Raw genomic sequence first — 15028 nt, 5'->3', positions numbered from 1 at the left:
CACGTGTGAGGCACTGGGCTGAAGCCTTAGCACCACATAAAAGTAAATATAAAAAGGTATTGTGTCCATCTACCAAAAAAAAAAAAAAACAAAAAGTAGATACACTAAGTCTTCCTCTGTAGGCATATAACAGTGTTAATTTAGGAAAATAAGACACAAGAAAATTGTCCACTACTTAGTACATTTCTGTTCCGTCAAGTCTGGGCTTAAGCCTTTTTGGTCCTATACAACTTCTTTATTCTGTATCAAGCAGCATTGTTTAGTTCTTTCAAATCCACACATTTCATATCTTTCATAAGTGTCATCTTGCTGCCCTTGTAGAAATCTCCTTGTGGAACTCTTTGAGAATTTCCAGCTGGCCAGGTCTGACGTAGATGTGGGACCGGATCTTGGAAATGGCTCTGACAGCCTCCTCTGGGCTATAGTTGTGTACCTAAAGTAGATGGTTGGGAAATCAACAGAGAAAGAAAGGGTCAGATGTTCAGATGCCCTGGACCTATGGGGGTGTTGAGGGACTCCTAGAATTCCTTTTTTCAGAAAAGTCCATTTGAGCTGGGCGCAGTGGCACATGCCTGTAATCCCAGTGGCTTGGGAGGCTGAGATAGGAGGATCATGAGTTCAAAGCCAGCCTCAGCAAAAGTGAGGCACTAAGCAACTAAGTGAGAACCTGTCTGTAAATAAAATACAAAATAGGGCTGTGGCTCAGTGATTGAGTACCCCTGACTTCAATTCCCTGTATCCCCACCAAAAAAAGGCCATTTGAGGAGGGGTGTTAAAAATCATGCTGTATTACCAGTGTGGTACTTGAGGCTGAAGCAAGAGGATCACTTGAGCTCAAGGCTAGTCTAGGCAAGATAGCAAGACTCTATCTCAAAAAAACAAAACAAAACCCCATACTCCACGTATGATAAATGGAGAGCACTTTAATCATCTCAGTCAACCAGGCCCACAATAGTATGCCAATTCTCATGCTTCCAAACTCTGGAAAAAGGTGAAGCTGAGACCCTAATCTCAAAACTGCCTAGGCCTCATCAATATCCTAAGTTCTGAGCTGAAATTTTAGAAGAATTTCTAGGATGGGCTGAGGGTATAGCTCAGTAGTAAGGTGCGTGCTTAGCATATACAAGGCCCTGGGTTCAATCACCAGAACCACCAATAGAAATTTATAGGAAAGAGTATAAAATGGGTATTTTTGTTTTTTTGTGTTACTGGGGATTGAACCAGGTGCTCTACCACTAACCTATCCCCAGTCCTTGAGTACTGTTTATAGTCATTTACTCACCAGTCCACAGTAACACAAAACTAGGCAGATTACCACATTTCCTTTGTCCTTTGTCCACATGACTTAGAAAATACTGTGTAGGGGCCAGACTGGTAACAAAAATGAGTGTTTTTTATTTATTTTGAAACAAGGTCTTGCTGTGTTGCTTGGGCAGGTCTTGAACTGGGCTCAAGTGATTCACCTGCCTCAGTGTAACAAGCAGCTGGTACTACAGGTACATGCCACAGCACATGTTAAAATATTTTTAAGCATCCTACTGCTAGTCAGCAAATAGGTAAAATTTGGTTTGGATACTCTCTTTCTAGAAACTAATGTTCAGGGGCACTTAACCAATCGAGCCACAACCCCAGCTCTTTTTATTTTTTATTTTGAGGAAGGATCTCACTGAGTTGCTGAAGCTGGCCTCAAACTTGTGATCTTCCTGCCTCAGCCTCCCAACTTCCTGGGATTACAGGCATGAGCCACCACGCCTGAGACTCAAGAAATATTTGAAGAAACCTGAGTACTATAGACCTGAAAATGATTAGCACTAATATTATCTATAGTACTCGAGCTTCATACCACATTTAGTTGAGGAAACTAAACATCAGAGAGGAGAGTCCAACTTTGTATGCTTTGGCAGGTGTCAGAGCCAAAGGTTAGCCTATCCATGAATCTCAGGTGCTTTGCATGACACCACACCACCTACAGACAGCCTATTATTGGGTAATGGCTCCCCCCAGCAAGGCCTGCCAGTAACCATACTATTGAACTTCTGGAAGTCTACTATAAAAGAGATCAGTCCAGAAATACCTGCATCATCCAAAACAAAAATACCTGCATTAGATATGCTGCAACCATAGTGGCACTTCTGGAGCGTCCAGCTTTACAATGCACGTAGACACAATGGCCCAATGACTGGTACTTGAGTGCAAAGCGAACTCCTCTGTGGAGGTTGGCCAAGGTGGGGATCCCAGTCATGTCGACTGTGCTGAGCCGCAGCTGCTCAACTCCTACTCTCTTCCACTCCTGAAATCAGGTCCACCAGCATAAAAGAGAGAATGAAAGAAACCTGTTATGGATAGCATGAAGAGGGTCTGTCTCCCAAGGGACAGCAAAGCAACAGGAAATTTAAAAGTTTACTACAATGTGAATATACTCTTTTCTATTTTCTAAAAAAAGAAATTTTTTAATAGAAATGCCCTTAAAATGGCTGACTACATGGCTGGCTGACTACATGGCTGGTCTTTCATCTAACAGCTATGCTGCTGAGTTAGAACTGTGTCCCAGATTTAAAGCATTTTCTTTTGTGTGTGTGGTCCTGGGGATCAAACTCAGGGCCTTGCACCACATGCTAGGCATGCCGTCTGCCACTGAGCTACCTACCTAGCCCTTAAACTATTCTTTCTTTTCTTCTTCTTCTTTTTTTTTAATAGTTGTAGATGGACACAAAATCTTTATTTATTTATTTTTATGTGGTGCTGAGGATCAAACTCAGGGCCTCAGACCTGCAAAGTTAGTGCTTTGAGCTATAGCCCCAGCCCCATTTTCTTCTTTTTAAAATAACTTTCTTTTGCTTATTTTCTTTTTTTTAATTTGTAGATGGACACAATACCTTTATTTTATATGTAGTCCTAAGGATCGAATGCAGTACCTCCCGTACCAGGCAAGCACTCTACCCCTGAGCCACAACCCCAGCTCCAAACTTTTTTTTTTTTTTTTTTTTTGTGGTGCTGAGGATTGAACCCAGGGTCTTGTGCGTGCTAGGCAAGCCCTCTACTGCTGAGCTATAGCCCCAGCCCCCTCTTTTTTGGGTACCAGGGATTGAACTTAGGGGCACTCTGACCACTGAGCCACATCCCCACCCCTATAAAATACAAAATAGGGTTGCTTAGTGCTTTGCTTTTGTTGAGGCTGGCTTTTTTTTTTTTTTTTTTTTTTTAGTATTTATTTTTTAGTTGTAGTTGGATTCAATACCTTTATTTATTTTTATGTGGTACTGAGGATAAAACCCAGGGCCACACATATGCTAGGTGAGCGTTCTACCACTGAGCTGGCTTTGAACTCGTGATCCTCTTGCCTTCCAAGCTGCTGGGATTACAGGTGTCTGCCACTGCACCTGGCCAAAACTACTCTTAAAATACTCTTTAAACCAGGTGCAGTGTGCATGTGCTTGTAATCCTGTTAATTCAGGAAGTTGAGGCAGAATTCCCAAATTCAAGGCCAGTCTCAGCAACTTATCTAGACCCTGTCTTAAGATAAAAATTTTTAAAAAGTTGGGTTGTAGACATAGCTCAGTGGCAGAGTGCAGTGCTTACCTAGCATATGAAAGGCCCTTGGTGCAATGCCCTAATACCCCCAAAACAACAACAAAAAACCCAACCTGAAAGAACCAGATGCTAACCAACCAGTTATTTAGCTGGGTGTGATGGTACATGCTTGTAATCTCAGCTACTTGGGAAGTGGAGGCCGGCCGAAGGATAGCAACGCCAGCCTGGGCAATTTAGACCCTACCTCGAAAATAAAAGAACTGGGGATGTGGCTTAGTGGTAGCATACCCCTGGGTTCAATATCCAGTATTAAAAAAAAAAAAAAAAAAAAAAAAGCATGGCAGGTAGGATGTAGCTCAGTGGTAAAGGGCCCCTGGGTCCAACCCCAATACTGCAAACTAAGTACCCTTCAGATATTTGAATCTTTAGCTGCAAAATATTGTATAAAATTTGGTTGCAAAAGTTATGGGGGAAGGGGAGGTAGCTCTAGGGGTAGAGTGTTTGCCTGGCCTGCACAAAGGTTTGGGTTTAATTCCCAGCACTACTATACATCAAAAAAAAAAAAAAAAAAAAAAGCTTTTGCCTAATTTTGAGACCTGTCTAGTGAGTGATTCAGCTGCAGATTGAGGGTACTATATTTTATCCCAAGTATATACATTTTTACCACTTTTTTTGAGGGATACATCTAAAAATAGGTTTATCATTTTAAAACTGAAACATATCTACTTGTGTGAAATATTATCACTTAAAAAGAAGAAATGGGAGGAATAAAGCCTCTGTTAAACTGGGCAACTTTATATTTGCTTTAAGACTTCAGATATGCTCCAGCTACTCTTTTTGTATGTGTATGGCGGAGTAGTATTGAGGATAGAACTGAAGAGCTCACACATCCTCAGCAAGTGCTCCACCACTAAGCTACATCCCCAGTGCTTTTTCTTTTCTTTCTTTCTTTCTTTTTTTTTTTTTTTAATTTGTTCTTTTTCCTTTTTATTTTGAGATAGGGTCTAAGTTGCCCACACTGGCCTCTAACTTGCTATCCTGGCTTAGACACTGTAATCCAGCTACTCTTTATTAACCTCTTTTGTGAGTATCTGAGATTTTTATGACACTGAATGAAGGTCTGTATTTAATTCTACTTATAAAATTAACAAAAACTGAAAGAGTTTTGCAGCTGTAGCTTATGTATCAATTGCATCAGAAACACCTGCAGAGTTGCTAAATACTCAGATTCCTGGACCCCACCCTAAAGTTACTGAGTCAGAATCTCTGGGGGTTGTAAGTAGGAATATGCTATTTTAGCAGATTGCCAGATGATTTTTAGGCATATTAAAATGTGAGAACCATTGCCTTGGAGATTTCTTTTCCCTGCAATAGTGGGATGGTATAGCTCCATTTTACAAATGTCAATGCCTCACATAGAAAGACAAGCATATTTTGCAGATGTCCAGTAACTTCGGACTCCCCTTGCACCACAGGACTGACCACAGTAGTGAACATTTACTGTTTTGGCTAATGACCTTCGAGGCCTTGTTGCAAAGTACTTTGGGAAATCCAAGAAGCTGTTATCCATACTTTTTTTTAATATTTATATTTTAGTTTTAGGTGGATACAATATCTTTATTTTATTTTTATGTGGTGCTGAGGATTAAACCCAGTGCCTCACAGGTGCTAGGCAAGCACTCTACCACTTGAGCCACAACCCCAGCCCCATCCATTCCTTAAAATGTTACTGGTCAGGCAATGACAAACAGACTCCATTTTACCCTGAGACTCCATGTCATCTAAGAAATGCTTCTCCCATGAGAAAATTCCATCTCTGCCATCCTGATCCTGCTTAGCACACCCTGCTTAGAAACACAAATGCTTCTGTTCTCATACAATGTAAAATTGTTGGGAGCTGCCACATAGGAACAAACTGGGCACCCCTTAGCCTGACTGAATCCACGTTGCCCCGGTTGGGTGGGCCTCACTCTGGTCTTTTTGCTCACTCTGCCTATGCTCCCCACACAGCTCATGACATGGGCATGGCCTTCCTAGATGTAATGAATCCGCTAGACTCAACCCCTGAAACCTGACCCCTTGCCTCATTTGAATGGCTTTCCCCTTTAGAAGGGTTCAGCATGTGTTCCCCTCTCTCTCTTTCCATGGACCCTTAAGGTCAGAGGAGCTATCACAGGACCCAAAGAAAAAGGTATTACTCTGTCTCTGTGTGATTATTTCGTGCCAGCCCAGTTCACCTGGAGTGACCTTGAGTGTTTAGTCATGGGACACAACATAAAATTTTTCTCTTTTTGGTTCCTATTTTTCTTGGATGATGTACCTTATCAGAATGATTGTATAGATATTAGTACACATTCTTCAACTTGTACTCAACTAGGCATTTTGACCCACTTCCCCTCTGCTTATGATTTTAGATCTCATGATGTTTGTTTATGGTTTTGAATCATAGCAACATCCACTTATGATTAATGTAGTTTTGGACTATAAAGGTGTACTCTAACCCTTGGAAGGGGTTGAAGAATGTAGACTTGCAGCCTGTCCTTTGGCCTACCAGATGGTGAATCCAGACCACCAGCTGGAAAATAAATGTCCCATCTTCTGCTTTAAGATAAGATCGACTCAGTGATTTATTGCAATCTTACCATAATAAAAATGTATGCCAAGAGGGGGTGGGTGTAGCTCAGTAGTAGAGCAAGGACCTGGGTCCAATTCCCAGCACCATAGGCATGTCAAAAATGTATGCCATGGCTGTTGTGGTGGCACACACCTGTAATCCCAGCAGCTCAGGAGGCTGAGACAGGAAGATCACAAGTTCAAAGCCAGCCTCAGCAATAGCAAGACATTAAGCAACTCAGTGAGACCCTGTCTCTAAATAAAATACAAAATAGGACTGGGGATGTGACTCAGTGGTCAGAGTGCCCCTAAGTTCAATCTCCAGTACCAAAAAAAAAAAAAAAAAAAAAAAAAAAAAAAAATATATATATATATATATATATATATATATGCCGTGACTAATTCATACTAACATACACATGTGCATGTATGTGTGTGGTGCTAGGGACAAATCCAGGGTCACACATCTGAGAGGCTAAACGTGCTCTCCCACTGAGCTACACTCTCAGCCACTAATTACACACACACACACACACACACACACACACACACACACTTTTTTCTTTTTCTCAGTACTAGGATTGAACCTAGAGATTCTCTACCACTGAGCGGCATCCCAAGCCTTTTTGAATTTGAAGACAGGATCTCACTAAGTTGCGAAGGCTGGGCTCAAACTATCAATCTTCCTGCCTCAGCTTCCTGAATCACTGGCTTATATATTTAAAATGTGAGTCACAAATTTAAAGTTTCAAAACAATTTGTAGGTTGGGCTGGGGTTGTGGCTCAGTGGTGGAGTGCTTGTCTAGCATGTATGAGGCACTGGATTTAATCCCCAGAACCACATAAACAAACAATAAACAACATAAAGGTATTGTGACCATCTACTACTAAAATTATTTTTTAAAAATTGTAGGTTGAAATTAACAGCATTTTCACTATCTATATCAGTATAATAGAGAAAGATCATCGTTTAGTAATAATAGGGCAGCATTTACTAATAACCACTGTAGAAGGGTCCACAAGCAAGCATTCACATTTAATGAAAATTACATTTTGGACTGAACTTTATTATGACAGTATTTCGGAGATCAATCCTAATCTCTAACATTCACCCAAATCAGAGCCAAATGAATGAACTCTTTTTAGCTTTTTAATAGATAATTTTATGACACATTTAGATGGTAAGAGTGTTGGGAGGGTGCTTTTCTTCTTACATTTGCTAGGGATTTCATCTTGAATGCCTCACAGTGCCTGATCCCTATTGAATACTTAATAAGTATTACATGGATGAATGATGGAATGAGCAAGGCACAGTTTTTGTCTTTCAATTTCAGTCACTGATTTTTTATTTTTTTATTTTTTAGGTACTGAGGATTGAACCCAGTGGCGCTTAACATCCCCACCCCTTTTTTATCTTATAAAGTTTTTGTTTTGAGACAGGATCTTGCTAAATTGCTGAAGTTGGTCTAGAACGTGAGATCCTCCTGCCTCAGCCTCCTGAGTTGCTGGGATTATAGATGTGCATCATCACTGCCTCCGGCTCAGTTACTAATTTGAAAGGCAGAAATTAAGAATAAATTTTTGTGCATAAAGGGGTTTTTGTCAACTTTACTTTTCCATCTCTTGTTTTGTTTTGAGATAGGGTCTCAAATGTTGCCCAGGCTGTCCTCCAACTCCTCTGGCTTCAGCCTCCCGAGTGCTGGGGCTCCAAGGCACAGGGCACTGCCTACGGTTTGTCAACTTGTCTGCCTTTCACTTTTCTATCTTCAACTGCTGCCATCTGAGCTTGTAAGACCAGACAGATTCTCCTCCCAAGGAGGCAAACAAGCTTGAGAGTCCTGTCTTGGAGCATGGTCATCGCTGCGTACTTCCTCCCCCAAACTTCTCCGGGTCTCCCAGGCCTGGGGCGGTGGGCGAAGCTGGCTGGCAGGCGCCCCCACCCCAGCTCCTCCCCGGAGGCCCGGGCCCCTCACCTTTGAGGAGTTGCACAGGAACCTCGTCTCGTACTCCTCGTTCATGGTGATCACCCCGCGCACGTTCTCCTCCTGTATCAGCTGCCGAAGCAAAGAGCCGGCTCAGCAAGGGCCGCGGGGACCCGGGGTGGGCCGGGCCGCGAAGGGGCCGGCGGCCCGGAGGCCGGGCCCCGCCGCCCCGCTCACCTTGTGCGTCATGCCCCGCAGCGGCAGCGCGCCCAGCAGCACCGTGTGGTCGATGCGGTGGTACCAGTCGCGGTGCGCCGGACCCCGCACCTTCCCGCGAAACACCGTGTACAGCAGCGTCGGGTAGAAGAGCGCCCGGGCCAGGCCGGCCTGCATCCACGCGGAGGCCGCCATCCGGCCCCGCCCGATCCGGCGCTGCGACGTGCCGCTCGTTCCCAGGCTCGAGGTCTGCGACCGCGAGGACAACGAGGGCGAGGTCTGCGGGCAGCCTGAGGCCTCGGGGGGAGACGGCGCAGTCACCGCGGGCTCTTCAGGAGCCAGGGTCCGGGGCTCGCAGCCCTGGGCTTGTGAGTCTTGGCCTGGGGCTCCCGGGGCGGGCTCCACGGCTTCGGAGGAGGGGCCGCCGGCCTCGGGGGAGGGACCAGGCTGTCGGCGTGAAGTAGATCCCCGGCGCGCAGCGCCCTGCGCTCCTGGGCCACTGGCCTGTGAGCCCGCGGCTTGCGAAACTGGGACCCTGCCTGTGGCCAGTGGTAGGCCCCCGCCGGCAGGGGTCGCGTCCCAGGTGAGGGGGCACGACCTCTGAGGGTGGAAGTGTGACCCGGCCGAAGGAGGAAGGGCACTGCCCCGATCCGGCCGGAAGGAGGGGCAGTGACTCCAGGTGCCCCCTCCAAATAAAAGGGGAGAAGAGATGAGGAACGGCCTCTGCGGTGGGGTGGTGGCGCACGCCGGTGATCCTAGCGATGCAGGTGGATCTCAAGTTCAAGGCCAGCCTGGGCAACTTCTCTAAATTAAAAGGGGGGGGGGCAGGGATGTAACTCAGTAATAAATCTCCCTGGGACAGTACAAGAAAAAGGGAAAGATGGGCTGGGGGTTTAGCTCAGTTGGTAGAGTGCTTGCCTCCCATGTGCCCTGGATTGAATCCCCAGCAACACACACACACACACACACACACACACACACACGGGAAAGGGAAAGAGAAAGAAAGAAAAGACTCATGGTCTAAGGGTGTAGTTCAGTGGTAAATCACTTGCCTGGCATGTGCCAGGTCCTGGCTTCCATTCCTAGTGTGGCAAAATCAAAACAAAAAACCACCTTTTATAGCAGCTTTATTGAGATACAACTCATGGGCTGGGGATATAGCTCAGTTGGTAGAGTGCTTGCCTTGCATGCACAAGGCCCTGGGTTCAATCCCCAGCACTAAAAAAAAAAAAAAAAAAAAAAAAAAAAAAAAAATACAACTCACATATATAATAATTCAGCCATGGGCTGGGGTTGTGGTTCAGCAGTGGAACGCTCGCTTAGCACGTGTGAGGCCCTGGGTTTGCACCACCTAAAAAAAATAAATACATAAAATAAAGGTATTGTGTCCAACTACAACTAAAAAACAAATATTTAAAAAGTTCACCCTTTAAAAGTGTACAGTTTAATGGGTTTTGGTTGTTGCTGGGTTTTTATTTTGTTTTATTTTGGTTTTTGTTTGTTTGTTGTACTTGGGAACAAATCTGGGGCCTTGAGCATGCTAGGCAAGAAAGCACTCTACCACTTAACTATGTCCCTAGCCCTAAAAGGTGAAAGATTTATGTAATCTAAAGACAAACCTGAGAACCTGAGTGTTCAAAGGGTTTTGGTATATTTGTAATCATCACAGTTAACTTTAGAAATTTTAATTTTGCCAGTCTGGTGTGGTGACACACCTGTATAATCCTAGTAACTAAGGAGGCTGAGGCAGGAGGATCCAAAGGCCAACCTCAGCAATTTAGTGAGTCCCTGGCTCAAAATAAAAAATAAAAGGGATTAAACATCTGTGTTTAATCCCTGGTTAAATAAATATATATTTTTTACAATAAAAATTAAAAATAGGGACTGGGGATGTGGCTCAAGTGGTAGCGCGCTCGCCTTGCACATGCAAGGCCCTGGGTTTGATTCTCAGCATCACATAAAAATAAATAAGTAAATAAAATAAAGTTAAAAAATTAAAAACAATTTTGGGGTGTGTATGTGGTGCTACACAAGCGTGCTGTACCGCTAAGCTATGTTGCCACCCCCAACAAAATGGTTTTTAAACACATAAATACATATACTTAATAAAAATGATGAATAAAACAAGTGGTATTTTATGACTTTTTAATTAAAGATATAACCACATTGTTGTGAAGTATATATTGGTCATTTATTTATTTATTTTTATTTATTTTTAGATATAGATGGACACAATACCTTTATTTATTTTTATGTGGTGCTGAGGTTCAAACCCAGTGCCTCATGCATGCAAGGCAAGTGCTCTACCGCTGAGCTAAACCCCAGCCCCTGGTCATTTATTTTTAATGCTCTATAATCATCCGTGGGCTGGGGATGTGGCTCAAGCAGTAACACGCTTGTCTGGCATGCGCGTGGCACTGGGTTCTATCCTCAGCACCACATAAAATTAAAATAAAGATGTTGTGCCCACTGAAAACTAAAAAAAAAAAAAAAAAAAAAAAGAACGAGCAATCTATAATCATCCATTTTATGTTTTTTTTTTAATTATAGTTGTAGATGGACAGCATACCTTTATTTGTTTAGTTTTTTTTTTTAGAGAATTTTTTAATATTTATTATTTTTTAGTTCTCGGCGGACACAATATCTTTGTTGGTATGTGGTGCTGAGGATCGAACCCCGGCCGCACGCATGCCAGGCGAGCGCGCTACCACTTGAGCCACATCCCCAGCCCCATTTGTTTAGTTTTTTATGCAGTGCTAAGGATTGGACCCAGTGCCTCACACATGCTAGGCAAGCGCTCTGCCACTGAGCTACAGCCCCAGCCCCCGTTTATATCATGGAATATTTACTCATTCTCTTAAGATAGAAATTTAGGTTTATTCTAGTCTATTTTATCAATTAGGAATGCATCAGTGGTTTCAACTTTTTTGAGGGAGAAGGGAGGTTATCAGGGATTGAACTCAGAGGCACTCAACCACTGAACCACATCCCCAGCCCTATTTTGTATTTTATTTAGAGACAGGGTCTCACAAGTTGCTGAGGCTGGCTTTGAACTCCTGATCTTCCTGCTTCTTCCTCCCGAGCCACAGGGATTCCAGGCATGAGCCACTATGACTGGCTGTTTCGACTTCTATGCAGTTTTTTGTTAATTCCTCCACACCTGGTTTTGTTTTATAAATTTTTATTATAATGGTGACAAGTTTGTTGTAAAAAATAGAAACACATGATGGCGCATGCCTATAATTCCAGCAGTTCAGGAGGCTGAGGCAGGAGTAGTGCGAGCTCAAAGCCATCCTCAGCAAAATGAGGTGCTAAACAACTCAGACCCTGTCTGAGATGTGGTTCAGTGGTTGAATGCCCTTTAGTTCAATCCCTGGCATGCACACACGCGCGCGCACACACACACACAGACAGACAAATGGAAACACTTCAAAATTACATAGTGTAAAATAAATGAAGGCCTCCTGAATCTTACCTCAGGAGCTATCAGGAGTAGAGTTAGGTGCATATTCTCCCAGGGGTTTTTCCTTTTGCTTTCAGGGACTGTTAACTATCCACCAGAATCCTTTATCTACTTCTTCTGTAGTATCTGAGTAGCCAGATGCTCAGTGTCCCTTGTAGTTAGAGGGAACAGTGGACTCCACTTTCTCCAGTAGAAGGTGAAAGTTGCAGCCCTCATAGGGCTAATAAGCCTGGTCCACAAAATCTCCACCAATGCCCATGCCCTGTTTGTCTTCCTGTGGGCTAGAGTGGGGATTATAACGCCTTGAAGAATCTCAGCAGGCATGAATAACAACAGATGGCACTGTTCCCTTTGGTCTGGGTCACTAAATAACTGCCTAGAGAAGCTACTTCTTTTCATTTCTCCACTAGGAACATCCACCCTCATCTGTAAAGAGAGAGAGAAATAAATTTCTCATCAGCTGAAGTGGGGCAGATCTGAAATAGCAGGGACTCAAGAGGCTGAGACAAGAGTTTGAGGCCTAGATGTGCGATTTAATGAGAACCTGGCTCAAAATAAATAAAAAGGATTTGGGATGTAGCTCAGTGGTAGAGTACCCTAGTACTGCTAAATAAAAAACTTTCTATTTTGTTGCAGCTATTGAATTTAGGGCCAAATGCTACAGTAGTTTAACCTATACTAATATATTTGTGCATTAGTCAGGATCTGAGTTGTAATGTGACACCAATTTAAAAACTTGTAGTAGGTGCTGGGGAGATAGATCAACTGGTAGAGTGCTTGGCCATGGGCTCAATCCCCAGCACTACACACACACACACAAAAAATAATAATAATAAAATAAAAAATAAAGACTTGTAGTAAAGGGCCAGGCATAGTGGCATAGCCTATAATCCCAGTGGCCCCAAAGCAACTCACTGAGACCTTATCTCTAAATAAAATACAAAATACAGCTGGGAATTTAGTTCAGTGGTCGAGTGCTCCTGAGTTCAATCCCCAGCACCAAAATAAATAATAATAATATGAAAATAAAAATTGTAGTAAAATACATATATTACAATATTTTTTATTATTTTCTTTCTTTGTGGTGCTGGGGATTGAACCCAGGGCCTTGTGCATATAAGGCAAGCACTCTGCCAACTGAGCTATATCCCCAGCTATTATTATTATTATTAGTAGTAGTAGTAGTAGCAGCTCTGGGGTGTTAACCAGGGGTACTTTGCCACTCGGCCAGTTCTTTTTATTTTTATTTTATATTTTCAGACAGAGTCTAAGTTGCTCAGTCTAGCCTCAAACTTACAATCCACCAACTTCCACCTCCCGAGTTTCTGAGATCATGGGTGTGGACTACCATACTTGGCTCACAATTATTTTGTGCTAGTTTTGATGTGCCAGCATTTAGTTATTGAGTTGTACCCTCACTCCCTTAACTGTTTCCTTATTGATGGATGGTTGGGTAGCTACTGCTGCTGCTGCTTTTCCTTCCTCTCTTTTGGTGGTGCTGGGGATGGATTCCAGGGCCATGCATGGGAGATAAATGATCTACCATTGAGCTATACCTCAGCCCCCCCCTTTCTTTCTCTCTTTCTCTTTCTTTCTTTCTCTCCTCTCTTTTCTTTTCTTTTCTTTCTTCATAGCAGTTCCCTACAGGCAGAGGCTCTGTCTACTTATGCCTGTAACCTCATAGTCTAGTGCAGTATGTGACATACTCAAGAAACACTTGGCTGAATCAAAGAGTGCTGCAAAACAAACAAAAAACATCCTTGGACACACTTCACCCTATTATTTGTTTGTTTGTTTGTTTCTTTTTCTTTTTGGCACCGAGGAATGAACTCAGGGGCTCTTAATCATTGAGCCACAACCCCAGCCCTTTTTATCTTTTAATTAGAGACAGGGTCTTTCTAAGTTGCTTAGGACCTTGTAAATTGCTTAAGCTGGCTTTGAACTTGGAATCCTCCTCCTTCAGCCTCCCAAGCCATTAGGATTCCAAGTGAGTGCCACTACACCTGGCTAGGATTTTATTAATAAGTCTGCTACAAGTCATTCTTCATATATATGTGTGTGTGTCTGTGTGTGTGTGTGTGTGTGTGTGTGTGTATGTGCATGTGTGTATCTTTTAGTTGTTGATAGAATTTTATTTTTATTTATTTACCTGTGGTGCTGAAAATCGAACCCAGTGCCTCACACATGCCAGGCATTTTTTGGGTGAAAAAAGTACTCTTTCTGTCAGGAGTATAATTGCTGCATCATAGGGTATTAGATTATTTTGTGTGTGTGTGTGTGTCTGTGTGTGTCACTGGGGATTGAACCCCGATCACTTTACCACTGAGCTGTATCCCCAGCTCTTTTAATTGTTTTATTTTAAGACAGGGTCTCCCACTAAATTGCTGAAGCTGGCGTCAATTTTGTGATACTCCTGCCTTAGCCTCCAGAGTTGCTGGGAATATGGGCATGTGCCACTGTGCCTGTCTAGGGTATAGTCTAGTCGTTTAGCTTTTTATTTTTTATTATTTTTTTAATTTTTTAAAAATACTTATTTTTTGTAGTTTTTGGCGGACACAACATCTTTGTTGGTATGTGGTGCTCAGGATCCAACCCGGGCCGCATGCATGCCAGGTGAGCGCGCTACCGCTTGAGCCAAATCCCCAGCCCTGTTTAGCTTTTTAGATTTTGTCAGGTATCCTTCAGTATTGGTTGTACCAGTTTTTCTTCCTAGCAACAAAATGTAAGAGTTAAAAAGAAAAGCTGCACTGTAAATCTTAATAAGGAAATAATGATCTCTTCAAATAGTGTATCCACTATCACTATCAATTGGGAATCCACAGGAAGAGAAGTGAGAAAAGCCATGTGATGGCTCATACATGTAATCCAGCAGCTTGGGAGGTTGAGACAGGAGGATCACTGGTTCAGAGCCAGCCTCAGCAACTTATCAAGGCCCTAAGTAGCTCAGTGAGACCTTATCTCTAAATAAAATACAAAATAGAGCTGGAGATGTGGCTCAGTGGTTAAGCACCCCAGGATTCACTCCCCATTACTAAAAAAAAAAAAAAAAAAAAAAAATGAGAGAGAGAGAAAAAGAAAGTAATGAAGGAATTTGACTCCTATATCATACATAAAAATTAGAGCTACATCATGGATATAAACAATTAAAATAATGAATTTTTATGACCTAGGGGAACAAAATTTCTTAAAGGGAACACAGAAAACACTAACCACAAAATAAGGATTGAGGGCTGGGGATGTGGCTCAAGTGGAAGCGCGCTCGCCTGGCATGCGTGCGGCCCGG

General features: G+C 43.0%; 1 protein-coding gene across 1 annotated transcript; it reads right to left on the bottom strand.

Moving 5' to 3' along the window:
• Positions 1–162: 162 nt before the first annotated feature.
• PTPMT1 (protein tyrosine phosphatase mitochondrial 1) lies at positions 163–8897 on the bottom strand. Its single transcript, XM_081279568.1, has 4 exons — positions 8304–8897; positions 8118–8198; positions 2099–2290; positions 163–433 (listed from the first exon to the last, which is right to left on the bottom strand). Exons 1-4 carry the CDS (start codon positions 8475–8477, stop codon positions 302–304), a joined length of 579 nt encoding a protein of 192 aa, XP_081135694.1. The 5' UTR covers positions 8478–8897; the 3' UTR covers positions 163–301.
• Positions 8898–15028: the final 6131 nt, after the last annotated feature.

The sequence above is a fragment of the Spermophilus citellus genome (genome assembly GCF_964194105.1).
Source record: "Spermophilus citellus genome assembly, chromosome: 2".
Classification (NCBI taxonomy): Eukaryota; Metazoa; Chordata; class Mammalia; order Rodentia; family Sciuridae; genus Spermophilus; species Spermophilus citellus.
This window is presented reverse-complemented; position numbering and strand designations above follow the sequence as displayed.

What these genes read in the sequence shown, in the direction of transcription:
- PTPMT1 (XM_081279568.1), bottom strand. Translation starts at nt 8,477, where the DNA reads ATGGCGGCCTCCGCGTGGATGCAGGCCGGCCTGGCCCGGGCGCTCTTC. An exon ending in TCCTGTGCAACTCCTCAAAG is followed by an intron (nt 2,291 to 8,117) that starts GTGAGGGGCCCG and finishes ACCTGATTTCAG; the next exon opens with GAGTGGAAGAGAGTAGGAGT. An exon ending in TTGCAGCATATCTAATGCAG is followed by an intron (nt 434 to 2,098) that starts GTATTTTTGTTT and finishes CATCTACTTTAG; the next exon opens with GTACACAACTATAGCCCAGA.